We start from the raw sequence: 23,571 nt of genomic DNA, 5'->3' as shown, positions 1-23,571 counted from the left end.
CATAGCTATCTTCTGTCTTTTCAGTCTTCTTAGGAAGACGAAGTCTAGCTTTCCCAGGTCCCTTTATGTTTCCAGCCTTAAGCAAACGACAGGCCCTCATCAAACTGGCCAAAGCCTTCCTGAAAGAACACAGGTGAAAAGGTGGTGATTGTTCATGCCATACATACGATATTCTTTTGGATAGAACATCCTTCTCTTTTAAAAGATCTAAAATCTTAAATAAAAGATATAAATTGTAATTTCCTCTAATGGACTCGAGAGATGGTGAATCTATTTTGAAACAAAACTGTCTTTTCATGTTAGAAAACATCACAGTGATTTTTGCATTTCATTTTCTGTCACTTATTATAACCCTTTTTAGGTCCTATGTAGTTTCCAGATGGCTCAGAGTGGCTGCCTGGGACCCAGACCAACCAGCATGGCTGTCAACAGAGGCTTTGGAAATCCTGCTGCCCCTTCCTGGCAAATACTGCTCCCCAGAGCCCTCCAAGGACAGGAACCCACAGGGGCTGGCTGTCAGGACGGTTGCTCAAGGCCGCGTGCCTCTGGGCCTTTTCTCCCGGGTAATAATCGCGACATTCGGGCAGGCACCTGACTTTAGCCAGAGCCTCCATCCGAGAACATTATTTCACTCCCTCCTGGCTTCATTCTAAGACCTGCACCCCGAGAGCCTCCAGGCAGCAGTGGGGAGGGCACAACGTGATTCCTGACCCAGGGCCTCCCCTCGTTCACAGCCCAGAGGATAAGAAGGAATAAGAGGAGGAGTTGGGCCTCTGGCCACCGTGGCTTCGTACCTCAGGTCTAGTCCCCATCGTCTGGGATAAACTGTCTTGAGCCTCCATCTCCTCAAATATAAAATGGGAATGCTGGCTATGGCTCAGCATCGAGAGCATGATGTGATAGCCACTGCCTGGCAGGTGGCCCTTGGTCAACGGCAGTGAACCTCCCCTGGAGGATGGAACAGCAGAGGGCAGGGGAGCCTTTGGGCACCTGGGGTGCCCTCTGTCTAGGGCTTTCCCTGTTCGGAGTGGTGACAAGAACACAGAGGCGGGGCATGCAGAGGAATGAACCTGAGCAAGGAGTATGTGGCAACTTTTCAGTTAGGCAGTCTTTATTTAAATGTGTGCTTTTGAAATAGCTTATTAAATATGACCTTTACAAAACTCGACTCTCACGATATTTACAGCAACGTTTATGCGAACATATCTTAACTCTGAGCTTCCTGCTCCCTCTTTCATGGTAGTAATTTGCAAAGTGTATCACAACAAAACCCCAGCTACTTCATGTATTGCCTCTTAGATTCGTTTTGTTTGTCAGGTACTAAACTAGGACAAAGGATTGTTACGAAAGAGCTAACTCAAGCTCAGAGGAAATAAAATGTTTTATCAAAAAAGACTTCTAACAAGGCTTTGCTGACTGAACACTGAACACATATGTTCCATGATGTGTGGAACTAAATTTAAGCAATGAAATCAATTTCCATTGGTCATTATTGCACCCTCTTCTCCTCTTTTTTAAAAAATATATTTATACTCATCTCTTTTAAACAAATAAGCAAAACCAGAAAAGTAAAATTCTAAGAGGCTCTGGACTGTCAGGGAATGTTATAAAAATAATCTGACCTCAGTGACTGAAGAATGAAGGTCATCAGATGGGCTGGCACTGGCCAGAGCCTGTCCCGCAGGCCCACAGCATCTGCCTCTGGATTCCACGCTGGGCACGGAAGAACACAGCCACGAAGGGTGAAAGCGCACCAGGGGATTCTTCAGATGCTAAATCTACAAGGGCACGGATCCTGGCGAGGAGCTTCCCTTCCTGGGTGGAGATACACCTGGTTGAAGAACATAGCACCCGATACTGTAAAAAGCGAAGGTTTCTACGGAAGGCAATAACTCAGGATTTGGAAACAGAATTATGAAAAAAATACAGATTAACAATTGTACCTTTAATGTTTTGTAAATACAGCTTTAAAATTCCGTTTTACACACTTGATGTCTGAAAACAAACCATGGCCTTTATTAAAAAACACAAATTGATTCCTTCATCATCCTAGTAGACAAGAGAGTATTTGAGACCAACATTTTTTATAGGTTTTCTACCTTTCACTGAAGAATTTGATGTGACATTAGAGCAACAGCTTATTAAAAAATAAACTGAAAAAATTTTTAAATCATTTGAGGATTTTTTGCATGCATTTAATTTGTGCTTCCAGTGACAGTGTTCCCTTACTTATAAAAGTGATCTAAAGACCTGTGCAGCCCCTGGACCTGTGGTTTTGCACACACTAGGTATTTCAAGGCAATGAGTCCTACTCTAAAATACACTTTTCACCACAAAACTTTTCCCCCAGAAGTATGAATGAAATATTCCAAACATTTACGAATCCCACAGAAGTCTGTGTGAAGTAGAAGCGGCTATAACCAGAGCTGCGGTTCTTAACCATCTGCTCCAAGTTCTCAAGGGAACAGGTCATACCCAGTGGGTCCTCTGTGCCTGGGCTAACCTGGTTGGAGTGGGGGTGTGCATGAGTCTGGATGCTGAGAAGATCCTTTGGGCTGGAATGTGGGGCAGGAAGGAGGGCTGAGCTGGGAGGTGGGCATCGACCCCTTCGAAGCTAGGAATGAATGATGACGGCTGAAAAATACGGGCAGGGAACGGAGTGTGTAATACTCCAAACATGGACCTTATTTTCTCAGTGCCTTAAGACGTGTTTGTCTACGTGCGGATGGGCAAACAGTTCTGCGCCTCTGGTCCCTGTGCCCGGATCTCCTCTGCCAAGGGAATCCCCTTGGAGGACTCAGTGACACCCATCCTGGAGGCTTCTACTACCTGGTGGCTCATGGTGACTGAAGGCTCAAGTGTGTAAGTCCACACCTTTGCTGCCTTTCATCAAGAAAGGGTTAAAAATTTCTTTTTTTAAAAAAGGGTTAAGATTTCTTTTATCCATGTCTAATACAATGCTCTGATTTCACATTAAATAATCATAGGCTTGATTAAGATGAATGTTTTAGTCTAAGTTCATTTTTTTTCATTCAAATGTTTATGTCCATCTACCCTGAACGATGCATTGAAGGAGAAAACAGGCCCCTCCAAAGCCTTCCCCTGAATGACTACTGTTTGAAACGATGCTTTTTGTACAAAGTGAACAAATGAGACAGTCACTGTGACGGGAAACCAGGTTCAAGGGGCTTCAAGGGGTTGTTTTCTTCAAGTCGCGAATCTGTTTAATCAAGTAGTTCTTCTCATCGGTAAACTGCTCATCGTCCGTCCTTTCTTTTTGGAAGGTGCTCAGAAACTCAATGAGTTTGGGTTGGTTTTTGAGTAGAATCTCCACAATAGGCTGCGTTTTGTGAGGACTGGCCACAAACACCTGAAACACGAGAAACAAAGACCTAGGCCGAGGAACACACACCAGCGAAAATACAGATCCCACCTGGGTTTCATCTGTTACTGTGTTAGTAAAACACAGAGAGCCCAGAGTATACTCCCGTCCTGAGAAAATCAGTAATTCCCCATTCATATCCATTTTCTCTAATACAGAAATATATTAAATATATTTAAATTATATTGTAATCATATATTTAAAATACCATTATAACCAAAGACATGATTATATAATTAATGTAAACTTATATAATGAACTAGATAACCTATAATGTATAATACATATAATATAAATATTAAGTATACATAATATACTTAATATAGTTAATATATTCATCTGACTCAAAATTCAAAAGGGACAAATGCAAAATTTCCCCTCTCACCTCTTCTCCCTGGAGGTCACCAATGTCACTATTTCTTATGTACGTGGAGCTTTAAACTCTGTAAGTGCCTAGGCCCCGTCTCCCAGAGATTCTACAGCAGATCTGGGTGGGGGTATGGCTCTCTGTGTTTTTTAAAGGATCTACAAAGATTCTTAGTCTAGTTGAATAGCTGAAGCCCCATGATCCTGGGCTAAAAACTCAGCTGTTTAAAAAGACAATACCAACTATAATAAGAGTATACAATAACTCAAAACTATAATACCTCCTGATTCAATATTCTGCAACAGACATACTTCCTAGTTAGATGCAACATATATGATGACATGGCCAGAACACCCAGAAAAGTGTTAACCTCTATACAGCTCTCTGGTTTCCCGTTCTGGGCCCCTCACTCCTCAGAAGGGCTGAGTGCTTCACCACCAGCCCCTGTGCCCACTGCCTCCCCATCCTGAAGCTTCAATAAAAGTGCTCAGCTCTACTCTCAGCATACTATGGCCAGTGACTGCATGGGGTCATGGGGACAGTGGGAGCTACGAGGTCGAACCCTCAAGGTTCCTCCAACATAGCAAGTATGAGGAAGGGGAAACTACACAAGGATGTTGAGGACCTGTGAGAGGGAAATGAAAGCTATGGAGGTTCAAAGGAGGTGGAGATAACATTAAGTTTCTGGGTTTGGAACAGGAAGGGCTCATGGTGTAGGTGACATGAGAGTTAGTCCAAGAATCAGATTTTCTCTTTCTTTTGAATCAGTTTGGTAGCGATTGTCCATTTCATCTAGGTTATCTAATTTACTGATGGACAATGATTCTCTTATAATCTTTTTTTTTAAACATTTTCTATAAGAGGGTTGAACTGGTAACCCAAAACTCTCAACAAAAGCCCAGGACCACATGATTTCCCTGGTAAATTCTACAAACTTTTAAAGAAAAATTAACACCAATGCATTTCAAATTCTTCCAAGAAAGAAAAGAGAAGGGAACACTTCCTAATTCATTCTATGAGGTCAGCATTACCCTGAGACCAAGGCCAGACAAAGCTACTACAAGAAAACGACAGACCAGTATCCTTTATGAATAAAGACACAAAAATCCTCAACAAAATACAAGCAAACAAAGTCCCAAATAATATTAAAAAGATTACATGCCATGACCACATGGGATTTATTCCAGAAATACAAACATGGCACACTGTAATAAGATCAATCAATGTCATACACCACATGTACTGGGCTGAGCTGCAACCTCTCAAAAGATGAATGTTTAAGTCCTAACCCTTGGTACCTAGGAATATGACCTTATTTGGAATACAAATGTAATCAAATTAAGATGAGGTCATATTGGGTCAGCTTGGGACTGAATCCAATTACCAGTATCCTTAGAGGAAGAGGGAATTTGGACACAAAAACACACAGAGATATGCAGAGGAAAATGCTGTGTGATGATGGAGACAGTGACTGAAGCTATGCATCTATAAGGCAAGGGAGGCCAAGGGTTGCTGGCAACCACCAGCAGCTACGAGAGAGGCATAGGTTTTCCCTGAAAGCTCCAAAAGGAACCAATCCTATGACACCACAATCTTGGACTTCTAGTTAGCAGAACGCTGGGACAATGACTTTCTGTTTTAGGACACCTAATCTATGGTGCTCTGTTACAGCAGCTCTAGGAAACTTACTAGTACATGGAAAGAAAACTATATGATCATTTTAACTGATGCAGAAAAAGTATGTGACCAACTCTAATACTTTTTTATAATTAAAAAAACACCGTTCACATGAGACAACTGGATATCCACATACAAAAAATGAAGTCGGACCGTTACCTCACAATGCAAACAAAAATTAACTCAAAATCTATCAAAGACCTGAATATAAGAGTTAATGAAACTTTCAGAGGAAAATATAGGGTTACATCTTCATAACATTGGATTTGGCAATGGTTTCTTAGTTACAACATCAAAAGCATAAGCAACAAAAGAAAAAAACAGACGAACTGAACTTCATCAAAATTTAAAACCTTTGCTTAATCAAAGGACACCATCAAGAGAGTGAAAAGACAACATGCAGAATGTAAGAAAATACTTGCAAATTATATATGCAACCAGTGTCTGGTATCCGAAATATATAAAGAATTCTTACAAAGCAACAAGGAAAAGACAAACAACCCCTTTTTCTTTTCTTTTGGCCATGCCCACAGCGTGCAGAAGTTCCTGGGCCAGGGATCGAACCTGCACTGCAGCAGTGATCTGAGCTACAGCAGTGAAAATGCCAGGTCCTTAACCTAATAACCACAAGGGAACTCCAAATAACCCTTTTTGAAAAGGGGCAAAGGGCTTGAATGGACATTTCTCCAAAGAGGATATACAAATGGCCAATAAGCATGTGAAAAAAATGTTCAACATTATTAGGTTATTAGGGAAACAAATCAAAACTACAGTGAGACAGGCCAGCTGCAATAAAAAAAAAAAAAACCTAACAATAATGACTGAGGAATGGAGAAATTGAACCCTGTACATTGCTGGTTGGAATGTAAAATGGAGCAGCCTCTACAGAAAACAGTATGGAAGTAACTCAGTAAGTTACACATTGAATTACCATAAGACTGAGCAATTCTGTTTTTAGGTGTATACCAAAAAGAATGGAAAACATCTGTTCAAACAAAAACTTGTACATGAAACTCATAGCAGCACTATTCACAAGAGCCAAAAGTCCATCAACTGACAAATGGATAGGCAAATTGTGATAAATCCGTACCATGGTACATTATCCAGCCATAAAAAGGAATGAATACTACTGATCATGGTACAACATGGGTAACCTTAAAAACGTGATGCTAACAGAAGAAACAAGACATGAAGTTCTCTTGTGGCACAGTGGGTTAAGGATCCATCATTGTCACCACAGCAGCTCAGGTCACTGCTTTGGCACGGGTTCAATCCCTGGCCCAGGAATTTCTGCAGGCCGCAGGTGTGGCCAAAAAAGAAAAAAGAAGAAGAAACTAGACACAAAAGGGCACATATTGTGTCATTCTATTTCTATGAAATATCCAGAATAGGAGAATCCATAAAGACTGAAAGCAGATTTGTGGGTGCCAGAGGTTGTGGGTAAGGGAAATTGTGTAGCAGTTGCTGAGTGGGGGCAGAGGTTCCTTTTGCCATGATGAAAATGTTCTGGAACTAGATGGCGATAGGTGTGTAACACTGTAAATACCAAGTGCCACTGAACTGCATACTTTAAAATGGTTAATGGTGAATTGTATATGAATTTTATTACCATAAACTAAAATTGTTACTATTTTTAAAAAGTACCCCAGGCTCATTTACACTGTTACACACAATGTCTGATGTTTACAGAACACCTGCTATGTTAGGGAATCACAGACTGGAGCCAAATCTGGGACTCCTCTGGTTTACCGTTTATTCACCAGTGAGCTGCTAAAAAGTTTTAGCTAGAAACTGGCATTTGTGAAAACTACAGCAATAACTCATAACAGTCTTTCTAAAAAAATCATTTTATTTTTTTAAATTTTTTGTCTTTTTTGCCATTTCTTGAGCTGCTCCCACAGCATATGGAGGTTCCCAGGCTAGGGTCGAATTGGAGCTGTAGCCGCCAGCCTACACCACAGCCACAGCAACACAGGATCCGAGCCACGTCTGCAACCTACACCACAGCTCACTGCAATGCTGGATTCTTAACCCACTGAGCAAGGCCAGGGATTGAACCCTCAACCTCATGGTTCCTAGTTGGATTCGTTAACCACTGAGCCATGACGGGAACTCCTAAAAAAATTTTTTTAAAGATTAAATATATGGAATAAACTAAGCGTCTCTGTTTTGATCCAAAAAAAGTGTAAAATGTAGTGCAATTTGCAGACAAGGCATCACTGGATTAACTCCACTGAATCCATAAATGTACAATAGACCTTAAAAAATGTTAAATTTGTTTCAAGTTTAAAATTTTTCCTTATTTTTATTTTTTATGGCTTTTATTTTTATTTATTTATTTATTTATTGTTTCTTTTGTCTTTCTTAGGGCTGCACCTATGGCATATGCAGGTTCCCAGGCTAGGGGTGGAATCGGAACACAACTGCCGGCCTACACCAGAGCCACAGCAGCTCAGGATCTGAGCCGCGTCTGTGACCTACACCACAGCTCATGGCAACGCCAGATCCTTAACCCACTGAGCAAGGCCAGGGATCAAACCCACATCCTCATGGATGCTAGTTCGTTAGTGGGTTCGTTAACCATTGAGCCATGACGAGAACTCCAAAAATATTTTTAAAAGTAGGTAATAATATTGTAAATATTCAGCGCCAGGATTATCAGTAATATCAGTAATTATCAGCCATGAGTAATACATTTCTGTACTTATTTGTGAGGTTGTTAAATTCAGTCACAAATATGCATTGTGAATCCACAAACTTAGAGTTGACTGGGTTTTTTTGTTTTGTTTTGTTTTTGTTTTTTGTTTTTTGTTTTTTGTTTTTTTTTTTGTCTTTTTGCTATTTCTTTGGGCCGCTCCCGCGGCATATGGAGGTTCCCAGGCTAGGGGTCGAATCGGAGCTGTAGCCACCGGCCTACGCCAGAGCCACAGCAACGCAGGATCCGAGCCGCGTCTGCGACCTACACCACAGCTCAGGGCAACGCCGGATCGTTAACCCACTGAGCAAGGCCAGGGACCAAACCTGCAACCTCATGGTTCCTAGTCGGATTCGTTAACCACTGCGCCACGACGGGAACTCCAAGAGTTGACTGTTTTATGAATTTTTAAAGAAAGTATTTTAAAAAGCAGAAAAAAGCAAGGCCTTCATTACATTTTTTCACTTTTTCTTCTCCACCTCTTAGTTAAATAAGCAAAAATGAGTTCAAATGAGGACATGACGAAGTTGAGCATTCTACACTACCTAAAACTAGCTGATAAAACTACACTGACATAAACACTTTTTCACGGTATTGTTAAAATTTTTTGAAAAATTATAATTACATCAGCGCATAGCCGATTTCTAAATTCCCTTGGTATCAACTGCTTTCTTCATCAGTAGACTTAGATTAGGTGCCTTGTGACTAGAACAGCTGACCTGCTAAAAAGGGGTCCTTGAGGAAGTGCGTAGTTCATGGAGTTAGGCTTTCACCAAATTAATCAGTGATTCTGCATTCTTTTCACTAAGACCACATGGATGGTATCCTCGACCAGGATGTTTCTGTTCTGTGCACTTTTTTAGGTGACCTGTCAAGCTGGCTTTGGATTTGGGAGTACGTGAGGATGGAGCTTCTTGTTTTCATGGAAATATCTATTGGGGCCAACCTGTGAGGATCTGAGGGACACAGTAGTACACTCAGGACCCTTTCTGGCACTGGCCATGCTCAAGTTCCAGCAGTTTTGAAAGGTGAGAGGAACAGCACTGAGCACCCGCGTTCTCTACATGGTTTGGTGGCAAGTGGCAACATGATCCTTTGCTATGAAGGAGGTTAGCGGGGAAGGGAGAGGGAGATCAGCTCACAGCTGATTCCTAAATTCACACAGGGCATATCTCTGGAAGAGGCAGAATCACAGAGACAAACCTAGTATTCTCCTGAACCCAGTATTTTGGATTTAGACTTCCAATTTTAATTTAATTTTTTTTAATTTTTATTTTATTTTATTTTTTAACGGCCGCACCCACGGCATATGGAGGCTCCCAGGCTAGGGGTCAAATCAGAGCTGTAGCCACCAGCCTACACCACAGCCACAGCAATATGGGATCAGAGCCACAGCTGCAACCTACACCACAGCTCACAGCAACTCCAGATCCTTAACCCACTGAGCGAGGCCAGGGATTGAACTCACAACCTCATGGTTCCCAGTTGAATTCATTTCTGATGTGCCACCATGGGAACTCCCTAAATTTAATATTTTTAAATTGAGGAAACAGATCCAGATGGATTTGCCCAAAGTCACTGGTGGCAACCGAGTGACAGTGAAGACCCGGGGTTCTCGACTTCTATCCAGTCTTTTCCCATCACATCATCCCATTCGTCAGTGGCAAAGAAAATGAAATGGCATCTAATTCAAGCCGTTGAACTTATCAAGCAAGCTAATGAAAACTGGCCGCTCATAATCTGGCAAAGGCATTTTTTGTAACATGTTCCACATTTTCTGTACCTTACAGAAGGTGCTTAATAAAGAACTGTGGAAAAACTCTACTTTTCTAAATAACTTTTACTGTTACTTTTTCTAAATAACAAAATACTATTTTTGGCAAGTTAACAATTCAGTTTTTACTTTAGTGGAAGTTAGGGAGCAGGGTAAGCCCAGTTTATACACATACAAGTAAACAAGTGGTTAACTATTTTTAAATGAACCTACTCTGTCCAATAATGAGATGATTCAATTATGATACAGAAGATGGAAGGGGGTGTTTCTATTTTGCCACCCACTGAATACTTCTATAACACAGCATTTTGGAAGAAAATTATATGAAGCTTGTTCTCATCTAGGATGAAATATTAAAATTCTGTGGGAACTGGAATGACAAGACATATTATATAGACGTCTATAATTTTTTCCACGGGAAAGGATGGGTCTTGAGAGGGGTCTATCATGTTATAGTGTGCAGGCATTTTCCTGTCCTACAAGAGCCTATTTTGATTTTATCCAATTTGTAACTATTCTTTTTTTTTCCCCATGCCTGTGGGATGAGGAAGTTCCCCGGCCAGGGATGGAACCCGCACTGCAGCTGTGGCACTGACGGATACCTAACCCACTGAGACACCAGGGTATTTCCTGTGTTTATTCTTTTTTTTTTTTTTCTGTCTTTTTGCCTTTTCTAGGGCCGCTCCAGCGGCACATGGAGGTTCCCAGGCTAGGGGTCGAATCAGAGGTGTAGCCACCAGCCTTTGCCAGAGCCACAGCAACGCAGGATCCGAGCTGCATCTGCAATCTACACCACAGCTCACAGCAACGTCGGATCCTTAACCCACTGAGCGAGGCCAGGGACTGAACCCACAACCTCATGGTTCCTAGTCAGATTCATTAACCACTGCGCCAAGAAGGGAACTCCTTCCTGTGTTTATTCTTTATGAAATAATTCTAACACAGAGAAGAACACGGCAATGACATATCAGATTTCAAGTTCCCACAACCAGCTCTATCATTTTTGCCATATTTGCCTTCAGAATTTTAATAAAATAAAGTATTACAGATATAATTGAAGGCTATTAGGCACTTCATGATACCATCTCTTCCGTACCCTTCCTGAGTGATTGCTATTCTGAATTTGGTAATTATCACTCTTATTCAAGTAAGTGCCTATGTATGAAGCCATACATAGTGTTGTTTTGTTTTGTTTTGTTTTTTTGTCTTTTTGTCTTTTTAGGGCCTCAACTGTGGCATGTGGAGGTTTCCAGGCTAGGGGTCAAATTGGAGCTACAGCTGCCAGCCTATACCACAGCAATGCTGGATTCAAGCCGTGTCTGCAACCTACACCACAGCTCACGGCAACGCCAGATCCTTAACCCACTGAGTGTGACCAGGGATCGACCCCGAATCCTCATGGATACTAGTTGGGTTCATTAACCACTGAGCCAGGATGGGAACTCCTGTTTTGCATGTTTTTAAACTTTAAGTAAACAACATTCTTTTAACATTTGCTTATCCCACTCAACGTTTCTCAGATTTATTTACACTGATCCACATAAGTCTTCATTTTAACCCATTACTAATGCTATTGTACGAACATACCACGATTTTCCCCCCAGTCGCCTGCAGATACCCATTTGTTGTTTGTTTGTTTTTCATTTTACAACACTCTAAACAATGTTGCAATAAACATTTTGGTACACAATTCATTATGTGTGTGAGAAAGGTTTCCCCTAAGAAATTGTCAAGAAATGAGATTTCAGGACTGAAGAGTATGGATGCTTTCAGTCCTTTATTTTGCTGAATTGCTCTCCCAAGTACTTGTACCAATTTACAGCACTCCTGTTGTCCTCCACCCTTACCAAAATTTGATATTGTCAGACTTAAACACTTTTGTCCATACGAAAAATGTAAAGCAATATCTCACTGATTTTTTTTTTTAATGTCTATACCCATGGCATATGGAAGTTCCTAGGCCAGGGACTGGATCCAAGCTGCAGCTGTGACCTACAATGCAGCTGCAGCAACACCAGTCCTTTAAGTCACTGCGCCGGGCCAGGGATGAAAGTGGCACCTCCGCAGCGACCCTAGCCACTGCAGTCAGATGCTCACCTCACTGGGCTACAGAGGGAATGCCTCGCGGATATTTTGATGCCATTTCCAGGATTACTAAGACAAGTATCTTCACCCACTTTTTGGCCAGTCAGGTTTCCTCATGTATAAATTGCCAACTTGTATTCTTTGCCTATTTTTCTATTGAATGCTTTGTCTTTTTTTTTCTTTTTGCCTTTTCTAGGGCCGCTCCCGTGGCATATGGAGGTTCCCAGGCTAGGGGTTGAATTGGAGCTGCAGCCAACAGCCTACACCAGAGCCATGGCAACGTGGGATCTGAGCCACGTCTGCAAGCTACACCACAGCTCACGGCAACGCCGGATCCTTAACTCACTGAGCAAGGCCAGGGATCGAACCTACAACCTCATGGTTCCTAGTCAGATTCGTTAACCACTGAGCCACGACGGGAACTCCTGAATTCTTTGTCTTTTTCTAAATCATTTATCGGTCATGTGTGTCACATTTTGTCCTGTTTTTTTTCACTTTGTTGATGATGTCTTTTTGAACAGAAGTTTTAAGTTTTAATGTAGTCAAACATTAATATTTTCTATTATGTTTTATGATTTTTAAATGCTTTTTAAAAATTCCTCCTTCCTCAACATCATAAAAGTCTCCTATTTTCTCTTCTAAAAATTAAAAAAGTTTACTTTTCAAGTGTAGATCTTTACCTGGAATTTATTTCCGAATACAGTGGAGGGTAGAATATTCTATATGAATAATTCATTATCCTAGAACCATTTATTAACAGTAACCTTTTCTTTACTGATTTATAATCCTTCCACTACCAAATATCAGATTTCGTATTTGCATAGACTGACTTCTGGGTCTTTTACTCTGTTTTGTTGTTCCATTTATCTATCGCTGTGCCAACGATAGTGTCTCCATTTACTATAAATCCAATAATAAGTCTTAAAATATGACACGGTAGATTTCCCTACCTTGTTTTCCTTGGAAATTGTCACAGAAAAACCTCGGGCCATTGTTCTATCATACAAATTTAGAATGAGCTTGTCAAGTTCTAGGAAAAGTCCTGTTGGGATTTTGAATGTAATTAAATGGAATTTATAAATTTATAAATTAATTTGAGATTTGAATTGCTCTAGTGGCTTTTTGGACAATAAAGATCTGATGGCTGAAAGATATTTACCTCTCAAAGCAGCAATTAATTACATATCTTATAAACTGTTGCGTCTCCCATTTATAGACTTACAAATTCAATCACTGAATATATATCATAAAGACAAAAAAATTTACAAGGCCTGCAACTCTCTGTTCTCTTAATTCTACTCTAGATATCTATCCCAAGAAAATTACCCTAAATATGGGGATAAAAATAGCTAGATACATAAAATGCTCATTGTAGCTAAAAACTGGAAATAACCTAAATATTAACAACATGGAAATATTTGAGTAAACTAAATATATCCAATGAAAAACTATGATGCCAATAAAAGTATTGGCTCTTTTTAAAAACAACATATATATCAAAAACGAATTAGTGTTCACTTATGGTATAGCATTAAGTGAGAAAAATTAGGGTATCAATTTTGTGTATACTGTGAATATAGCTGCAGAAAAAACCCTTCAAATATGTGCACAGGAAAATAAAATTTACTAAAGTCTTTACCCTAGTTAGGTCAGAGGTATGGGATTATAGATAAGGTTTCTCCCACCTACCCAACTTTTATTTTTTATTTTATTTTATTTTTTGTTTTTTAGGGCCGACCCACAGCACATGGAGGTTCCCAGGCTAGGGGTCCAATGGGAGCTACAGTTGCCGGCCTACGCCAGAGCCATAGCAAAGTGGGATATGAGCCGTGTCTGTGACCTACACCACAGCTCATGGCAACGCGGATCCTTAACCCACAGAGTGAGGCCAGGGATCAAACCTGCATCCTCATGGATCCTAGTCGGGTTCATTAACCACTGAGCCATGACAGAAATTCCCACACCTACCCAACTTTTAAACAAATCTATTGTTTAAAGTTTCCAAGAAGTGATTTTATTACTCTTATACTGAAGAAAAAACATTAAAAGAAAAAGCAAATGCTATATGAAATAGTTTTCTTTAAAAATGCATTAAAATAGTTCTAAGCAAGTAATTAAAATGACTAGTATTCAGTATTTCTTTAGGTTTCATTTAAGGCAGAAGCAAAGCATTCAAATCCTGACACTCCAGGCTTGGGCTTCAACTCAATCACTGATTATTTCAGTAACTTTTGGGAAACAGAATCCACCTATTTTCTCAGTGAAAAAAATGAAAATATTTAGAGATATGGAGTGGTCAGCAAATCTTTTAGAAATAAATGGGAATTCATTAAGATAACTCTAAAATTTAAGTCACACAAAACAGAAAGACTGCCTATTTAATTTCTCTCCAGTATAAAGAAGGGTACCAAGTAGGGAGTTTGCCATTTGAAACTGGAAAACAAATGCCCACATTATTTCTGCAGCTTGCACTTTACCTTAAAGACATGAAAGGCTTCAAACTGGATGTTGGGACTCTTATCCCGGAGGAGGTTCATCATCAGTTTGAGGTTCTCCGGCTTGCTGATGTACTTTGTCATGATGGCAAAGTTGTGCCGGTCCAGGATCAGTTCACCAAGCAGCTACAAAAAACAAAAACAACAACCAAAAGAAACACCACCGAAGTAGGGTCTGTCTGAGAGTCATCTTATTCAAAATATACCTCACTTCTTATTGGAACACAAAATATAAATGAATTATGGATGCTGACATGGAAAAAAAAAAAAACCCTCAGAGTCCTTAAGTGCATCTTAAAGCACAAGCATGGAAACTGTAGTTACTTTTAAACTTTACTTAAAGTTTTGCTAAAGTCAATGCTTAATGCATTTATTTTTTGGGGGGATTTTTTTTTTTTTGTCTTTTTAGGGCCGCACCTGTGGCATATGGAGGTTCCCAGGGTAGGGGTCGAATCAGAGCTGTAGCTGCTGGCCTACACCACAGCCACAGCAATGCTGGATCTGACCATTCAGTTATGAGATGAATAAATTCTGGAGTTCCCATCGTGGTGCATCAGAAATAAATCTGACTAGGAACCAGAAGGTTGCAGGTTCCATCCCTGGCCTCACTTAGTGGGTTAAGAATCGGGTGTTGCCGTGAGCTGTGGTGTAGGTCACAGATGCGGTTCAGATCCAGCATTGCTGTGGCTGTGGTGTAAGCCAGCAGCTGCAGGTCTGATTAGACCCCTATTCTGGGAACCTCCATATGTGCAGGTGCGGCCCCAAAAAGCAAAACAAAAAAAACCCCAAAAAACAAACAACAACAACAAAAAAAACACCACAGCTTTGTGTTTAATGAAATTGACCACAGCCCTCCCTAAACCCAAAATTCCACCAAGCTTCTTTTTGCATGATAATCTTTCTTGTTAGTAATTAAATCTTTCTTTCCAGGCTTCTGAAGAAGAAATAAACTCCTAATCTGTGTCACATGAGGAAAGGAATTTCTCTGTTAATTATTTTTTATTGATGCCAGGAATCTAAGCACCCCAAGGTAATTCAGAAAAATTTAGAATATGATTAAGAAAAGGTAGCAACTATTTTGGAATCAGAAAATAGCCTAGTTTTCAGACAGTTTATTATTCACAGAATAGTATAAGTAAACAGTTATAATAACCTACCCTCTCTTGTTTTCTAAAATTATGAGATATTTATGGGAAAATTATAATAGAATCCAGAGCTATAAGCATAGTTACATCAAAATAAAACATACTGCTACCACAGATCCAATTCTCCAAAGAGCAAAAAAAATTTTTTTTTTAGGGCCGCACCAATGGCATATGGAGCTTCCCAGGCTAGGGGTTGGGGTTGAATCTGAGCTACAGCTGCTGGCCTACGCCACAACCACAGCCACAGCCACACAGGATTCAAGCTGCGTCTGCAACCTACACCACAGCTCATGGCAACGCTGAATCCTTAATCCACTGTGTGAAGCCAGGGATTGAACCCGACACCTCATGGTTCCTAGTTGGATTCGTTTCCTATGCACCACAACAGGAACTCTGAAGAGCAAACAATACTTAAGGAACTCTTTCCTTGAACAGTGTGATACAAAACCATCTCAGCAATGTCTCTGCCTATAATGTAGCATTCAAAAAAGCCAACTCTTCAGTAAGGATTTTAACCACATTTGTATTCTTGATATACTTTATCTGCCTTTTACTAGTGTTTTCACTGTCTAACTAGGGCTCAGTTTTTATCATACTGCAAATCAAATATTGTGAGAGAGTGAGCTGTAAAGGATTTTAGGGAGAAACAGCAGCCCATGTAGTATGTGTGGGTAGATTAATAAAGAACCAAGAGGCCTTCTGAGTGGGCTGGATCATCTGTAAGTAGGTGGGAAACAATCAGTTTGAAAAGGGAGAGTTTAAAGGGGACTTTTTTTTTTTTTTTGCCTTTTGGAGCTGCATTCTTGGCACATGGACGTTCCCAGGCTAGGGGTAGAATTGTAGCTACAGCTGCCAGCCTACAGCACAGCCACAGCAACGCCAGATCTGAGCCATGTCTGCGACCCACACCACAGCTCACGGCAACGCTGGATCCTCAACCCACTGAGCGAGGCCAGGGGTCGAACCTGCATCTTCATGGATCCTAGTCAGGTTCGTTAACTGTTGAGCCACGAAGGGAACTCCAAAAGGAGATTTTCTGTACCAGATACTGTACAAAGTCAGGTGCTCTTTGCCACTGTCACTGGGAATAGCACTGAGGTCTCCAGCTACAGAACCACATGAAAAGGGAAAGAGAGGCTGGATGGCGGAGAGCTGGGTGGCAGCACACAGCGGTGAGGAATCTTGCTTGTTCCCTTTGCTACCCACCAAATTTGGATTACATGTATTAATCGTATATCCACTGGGTTAACAGGTTTCTATATTTAACTGCAAATGCATCCTGGTAGGAAAAAGTCTAACTCATATTCTAGTCCCAATTATTTCTTTAGAATAGATCGATACCTTCCAGAGACTGAACTCTGGGCACAATAACGAGGAGTGTTTATTAATGAAATTTATTTCAATTTTATTCAGAAAACATATCTGGGACTTACCATGTACTAGGCTCTGCTCTAACCATTTTCTAAATATCAACAAGGGAAAAGGACAAGGGGGGTTTGAAGACATGCTGAGAAGAGAATGAGGCAATGAGCACATGGGTGGGTGGGGATGCTGGGACGGTGGAAAGAAAAGCAGGAAGAAGACCAAGAAGGGAGATGTTTGGGTAAAAAACTGTCAACTTCGTAACTTGCCTGAGGCCCTAGAGAGAGTCAATCACAGAAAAAATTCTGTCACAAGTTCTCGGCACTGTGGAAAATGATACAAGGATAAATGCTGAAGTCCACGACCCTCAGCTTTCTTGATTCCAATTTGGTTCAGTCACCTTAGTTCATATTAACTTCCCTACTTTGGTCCAGTATCTGACAGATTCCCACTGAAAAAAGGAAGGACTTGGAAAATTTATGAGTGATTAGCTCTATATATGTTGGCCCTTCAGAGCACTGTCACCTGTTTACTGTTCCAATTTCTACACCCCTCCCAGGTGACCAGCTTTCCTGGTTTGACTGCCCTTGGGTCTGTTCTTTGGGTACACGGGTACCAACAGGTTGTATCTTTATCTTCAACTGCCTTTTTTTTTTTTTTTTTTTTTTTTTTTTTTTTAGGGCTGCACTCATGGCATATGGAGGTTTCCAGGCTAGGGGTCGAATCTGTCAGCCTACACCACAGCCACAGCAACGCCAGATCTGAGCCGAGTCTGCAACCTACACCACAGCTCACAGCAACGCCGGATCCTTAGCTCACTGAGCAAGACCAGGGATCGAAGCCACAACCTCATGGTTCCTAGTCGGATTTGTTTCCGCTGCGCCACGACTGGAACTCCAACCTTCAACTGCTTTGAACAAGCTTTCCGGACTTGGGAGAGCACAGCACGGATGTCTCCGGCACATCACTTGAGGCTCTAGCATGCGGAGCAGCATACCCATGATGGTTTTTTTTCTACATGGATCACTCTGTATGGGTTTCTACACAAGGAGAAACTCAATAAAGAGTGCTGAATGACTGGCTGAAAATAGCACACTGACCTCCCCATCAACAGGTAAAGCAGAGCAGCAAGGGCGCAAGGACGGGGAAAGTGGTCAAGGCCAACACACAGTCATGGGGAAAGTGACTTGACAATACGTGGTACAAAACAGATGTACCACTTTAGCATAAAACTATCCAATATTTAGAAACAAATGCCTTTTCTGGAATAACACCTCAACATGTAAAAATAACATATTTTATAATATATAAAATGATATTAATATATAAAATAATATTTAGTGAGCTCAAGCATCATAGAAATTGCTTAACAAAAAACCAGCCAATTATTATCTGCCAACAACATTCTTTTGCATTTCTGAGTAGGACTCAAGGGCAGAGATGCAGCTCTAGCCAACATCCCACTCCCTCGGGAGATGTTCCCCTCCTCCTGGCCAAATGGCTGCTTCTAGGTATCTTTTTACTGAGGGAGGGAGGGCCACTCACAGACAGATGTGGCCCTACTCTGCCAGGTCCCCGTTGATGCGGGAGAGAGGCCTTTCCATAGGCATTTCATAGGAGACAGAATCTCAAATCACACATGCCATTTGGTTACATATACATAAGCACATACCCTCATCCTATATTTATTACTTACATTGTTACTTTCAAAAAGTATTTGAAGCAGGGCACTCACACTGTTTTGCTACAAAGTACAGGCATGACATAGAAGGTACTTCTCAAGTTACAAAAAAAAAGAGGATACTTTAATTTTTCTGTATTTACTGGTCCACTATTAAACCAGTCATTTACTAACATATCAACTTCTGGAGACTCTAACTTAAAGAATTTGACATTACCTTTAAAGACTGCCTCTTAGTCACATAATTCTCAGACTGGAGTAACTTCTCATAGTCTTCAAAAATCTAATGGAAAGAAAAGAACTATTAGAGTGTAAACCCAGCAGTGATTTCTCTGCATTAAGTTGCCTGCTCTTTGCCTCAGAAGTAAATCTCTGACCCTTTAGCCCAGCCCAGCCCAGAGGCTGTGCTTTCATCCCTGGGCTGAACACCACTGTCCATGGGGAGGCTTCCCCATTTCCCCTTCCTTATTTACATGTAAAGATGCTGGGGGACAAGGAGTCAAGTGCCAGGACATGCTTCTCTCTGGTTTATTTTAGTTACGCAAATTGGAAGCTGAGTAGAAAAATGGAGTAATTGAGCCCTCCCAATAAATCACTTTGAATAAAACATCTATTAATTTGTCTATTGAGCTGCAGCCTAATTCATTTTAAGCCATTCTAAAGAAATATGTTTCTAGAGTCTTGCTAGTAGCTATCAAGTCCATAACATCTGAGAAAAGGTTAAATACACAGCAACTCAAAGACTCAAACTGTCAAATTCATGACACAAACAGGTAGAGCAACAGGCCTACTTCTGCTACATGATGGCCATGCTAATCCCAACTGGCCTCTCTGGAGCACTTTCACGCTCCCCAGAGGCTGGGGGCTACTGATGATTGGGCCTGTTTCCTAATGTGATTGTCGCCCATCACTGCCTCGGCGCTTTGATTGAACGCCAGTGCCAGCAGCTGGGGAAGTTCAGGGTCAACTCCCGCTACACAGAGGCACTCAGAGACCACTGAGGTGGCAGGAGCACACCCGGCAGAGAACTGAAGGCAGAGAGGTCAGGGCCCGAGAAGGGTGGGAAAGGGTCCTGGTCCTCAGAGGGCCAAGTGGCAGGTGTGTGTGTGCGTGTGTGACAAGGGCAAGCTGTGCACACTGCTGACAAGTCCCGATAGAGAATTAAGAAAGTGAAAAGTAAAAACAAAATCATGAAGCTCACATTAAAGTCATGGTAATTATACTCTTTTATAGGAAGGGCTTATTCTTTATTCTAATTGTCACGAAACACGAGGTAGATTTTGCAGGTCTCCAAATGGATCACACAAAGGTTGTGGTAAATTTTAACTATAAAATGCAGATATATGTATTTAAGGTAGCATCGACTCCCCAAGTTACCAGTTTCATTATTTTAGGTCATGTTCTCGTTCTCCAGCTTCAAGTTTACGGCTAAAGAAATATGAAACGCAATAGGTGTCAAATGTTTATAGAGCACAGCGTTCTCAAAACGAATGTTCAGGTCAGTGCAGTGGGCTCAGCGTCTGTGAAACTACTAAATTACAAAGAACTGACTCTAGATATAAAGACAAATTTAGGTGAATAAGGGTCAAAGAGAATGAGTTCATGGTCTCTCAAATTGTTGCTTATTATCCTTGAATGCAAATTGCACAACAGGTTTATCTCACTCATTCTGCATGAAAGATTAGTAGTTGAGAGTACAGGTTTTGTCATAAGCTATTGTTGCCTTCTTTATTTTCATTTATTATTATGCAACATTGACTGACTCTTTAACATTCCATCCAGCATCTATAGCTACTGAACAACCAAACTATAAGAACAGTTCATTTGCTAAATTAAAAAATATGTGGCAAAAAGACAAATAAATAAATAAATAAATAAATAAAAATTAAAAAAAACCTGTGATTTCCTTTTAGTCTTGAAGCTTTGGATACCTCTGGCAACAATCTTTTTCTCCCTTCTTGTTTTGCACTTTAATCAAAGCTCCCCCATGGGGGAGTTCCCTTCTTGGCGCAGCGGAAACAAATCCAACTAGGAACCATGAAGTTGCGGGTTCGATCCCTGGCCTCACCTCGCTCAGTGGGTTAAGGATCCGGTGTTGCCATGAGCTGTGGTGTAGGTTGCAGACATGGCTCACATCCCGTGTTGCTGTGGCTGTGGTGTAGGCTGGCAGCTGTAGCTCCAATTTGACCCCTAGCCTGGGAACTTCCATATGCTGGGGTGCAGCCCTAAAAAGAAAAAAAAAAAAAAAAAAAAAAAAGAAAATTCCTCCATGGGTATTTTCTTGATAATTTTAGGATATGAAAATCTTTTTTTTTTTTTTTTTGGTCTTTTTAGGGCCACATTTGTGGTATATAGAAGTTCCCAGGCTAGGAGCTGAACTGGAGTTGCAGCTGCCAGCCTACACCACAGCCACAGCAACTAGGGATCTGAGTCATGCCTGTGATCTACACCACAGCTCACGGCAACACTGGATCCTTAACCCACTGAGTGAGGCAAGGGATTGAACTTGCAACCTTATGGATACTAGTTGGGTTCATTACTGCTAAGCCACAATGGGAACTCCCCAAAAATCATTTTTGATAATTCTTAATCTCAAATCAAAAGAAGACTAGCAAACAATTGATGAATAAAAAAGTCATAGTTTAATTTCTGGATTTGGATATGTGAAGACATAGGGTATTCCATATCTTCCCACAGTCATCTATTTCTTTTTATCTTTTGTGTGGCTACTAGAAAATTTTATTTTATTAAAAAATATATTTTTTGGCTGCTCCCCATGGCATGAGGAAGTTTCCAGGTCCAGGGTTCGAACCCACAGCACAGCAGCAATCCAACCTGCTATAGTGACAATGCCAAATACTTAACCCACTGCACCACAAGGGAAATCCTAGAAAATTTTAAATTACATAGTGGCTTGCATTACATTTCAACTGGACAGTACTGGTCTAGATCAGCTAAACTAATACTGGAACAAAGCTTATAAAGTTTTGCTTCTAGGTTTGTGCTACATTCGACTTTAATTACGCTATTTCTTAGCATATGCATAGCCGCTCTTATGGGTCTGCTCATTCAATATTCATTTGACACCACCAAATGTATGGCCTGAATTAGGTAATAGGGATATAAGTAGTAAAGATAAAAATTAATATTGAGTGCTTACCAAGGTACTAACCTAAAAACTTTATAAACTCTATGAAGGAGGCATTATTAATATCTTCATCTTTTGGTAGGTGTAGCAACTTGTCCAGGATCATACAATTAGTAAGAGGTAGAGCAGGATCCCGAAGGAAAGCAAGTAGACTAAAGAATGTACTGTATTCTGAACCTCTGTGTTTGACAGATAAGGCTCCTGCCTTCGGGGGAGTTTAAAAACCAGTCAGGAAGATGTAAAGACACTCATAAGAATACAATGTGGAAAATGTGTGTGAGAGAGGGAGGGGGTGGGGAGAGAGAGAGAGAGAGGGGTGTGTGTGTGTGTGTTTGGAGGTGGGGGGATTAGGGAGCGTGTCTATAAGAGCCACATTATAAAGCCAGGCAGGACCCCAAGGGGCCTTCCTGGGGACATACCTTCCTGAGTCCCCCACTTCTCCTTTGTAGAAAAGCTTTAGCCTCCTAGGCCTTCCCTGAGTTCCAAAGAGCAGATTTAATCAGAGAAGCGAGAAAATGTAGAAACAAAGGAGAACAGTCATGCAAGACAAAATAATAACAGTGTAGCACAAAACAAGTTCAAGGATCTTTAGTTCTTCCTCAGGGTCTATAGATAATATCCTGAGCCATACCCTTGACTTGTTTTATGGACTCGGAAACTCCCGCCAGGTGGAAGACGTTAACTGCATACTGACCACACACATGCAGACCCCATACCAGTTGGAACCAAAAGGATGATGACGTTAACCTCTGAAGCACCACCCGGTAACCTCACCACAAACAAGTTAGAAGACTGTCCATGAGCTGGTGAGTCACCTCACAGCCCTCACACCTAATGCTGCCTTTAAAAATCCTTCCCTGAAAACCTTTAGGGATTTGAGTGTTTTGAACATTAGCCTCCCCCCACTCCTTGCTTGGTCTTACAATAAATGCTGAATTTTCCTTTTCACAATCTCATGTCATGACTTTGCTGCATGTTGGGTAAGTTTGGTTCAGTAACAATTGGAGCTGAATCTCAAAAGGATGAGACAGATGCATCCTTAGAGAAGGAAGTTGGAAGACAGGTATTTTGTTATTTCTGCTAGTAAGTAAAACGAATTATCAACCAAGTAAAATGATTTTAGTAAGGGTGGGGTGCTCGTCCATTTGGGGTTACCCCCTGCCTCTTAAAAGCAACATGGATGCTCTTAAGACCAAAGTGAGCAGGTGCTAGTTGTTTCCTGGAACTCCAGAGCACCACAGGAAGAGATGTGAAACATGAGAAAGCCCTGATCTCCTGCCAGCCTTTACTTTCCATAGTTTCCTGATGACCTGGTTTCTACGTAATAAACCAACTGGGTGTATGGTTGGTTTCAACTGTGTATCATAAACAGGAGTAAGTATTAACAGATCTATGAAGGAAGAAGACAGAGGAGGAGAGAACGAGGTAAAGACTTAAACATGACTTCTACTTACAGTGTCATAATTTTGTTCTAAGAAGTCTGCTACCAACACTTTATGTCTGGTTAGTAAATCCTAGAAAACAAACAAATGAAAAAAATTATTATAGATAATACATTTGATAAATCTCTTTTCCTTCTAAGGTTTTCTAAGTCCATCAATTTGAAACATAAAAGTTTCAGAATATTTTCATTTACATCACAAAGTTTTTTCCATTCTTAGTTTAAGATGTAAAACAATTTGTTTCATGTTAAAAACAACAAAGAACGTTTTAAATTCATATCACTGTTAGATTATATAAATAATTCAACTAGTAAAACA

At 40.8% G+C, this 23,571-nt stretch overlaps 1 protein-coding gene across 13 annotated transcripts in view; it reads right to left on the bottom strand.

Annotated features, from left to right (window-relative positions):
- CAB39L (calcium binding protein 39 like) overlaps positions 1,925 to 23,571 on the bottom strand; it is a 102,730-nt gene continuing 81,083 nt past the window's right edge. For all 13 annotated transcript variants that reach the window (XM_003130971.6, XM_005668407.3, XM_005668409.3 and 10 more), the window contains 4 exons: positions 23,266 to 23,325; positions 18,881 to 18,946; positions 14,458 to 14,601; positions 1,925 to 3,370 (listed from right to left, as the gene is read on the bottom strand). In XM_003130971.6, the coding sequence (XP_003131019.2) occupies positions 3,191 to 3,370; positions 14,458 to 14,601; positions 18,881 to 18,946; positions 23,266 to 23,325 (450 nt within the window). In that variant the 3' untranslated portion in view covers positions 1,925 to 3,190. The remainder of the gene's footprint in view (positions 3,371 to 14,457; positions 14,602 to 18,880; positions 18,947 to 23,265; positions 23,326 to 23,571) is intronic.

The sequence above is a fragment of the Sus scrofa genome, chromosome 11 (genome assembly GCF_000003025.6).
Source record: "Sus scrofa isolate TJ Tabasco breed Duroc chromosome 11, Sscrofa11.1, whole genome shotgun sequence".
Taxonomy (NCBI): Eukaryota; Metazoa; Chordata; class Mammalia; order Artiodactyla; family Suidae; genus Sus; species Sus scrofa.
This window is presented reverse-complemented; position numbering and strand designations above follow the sequence as displayed.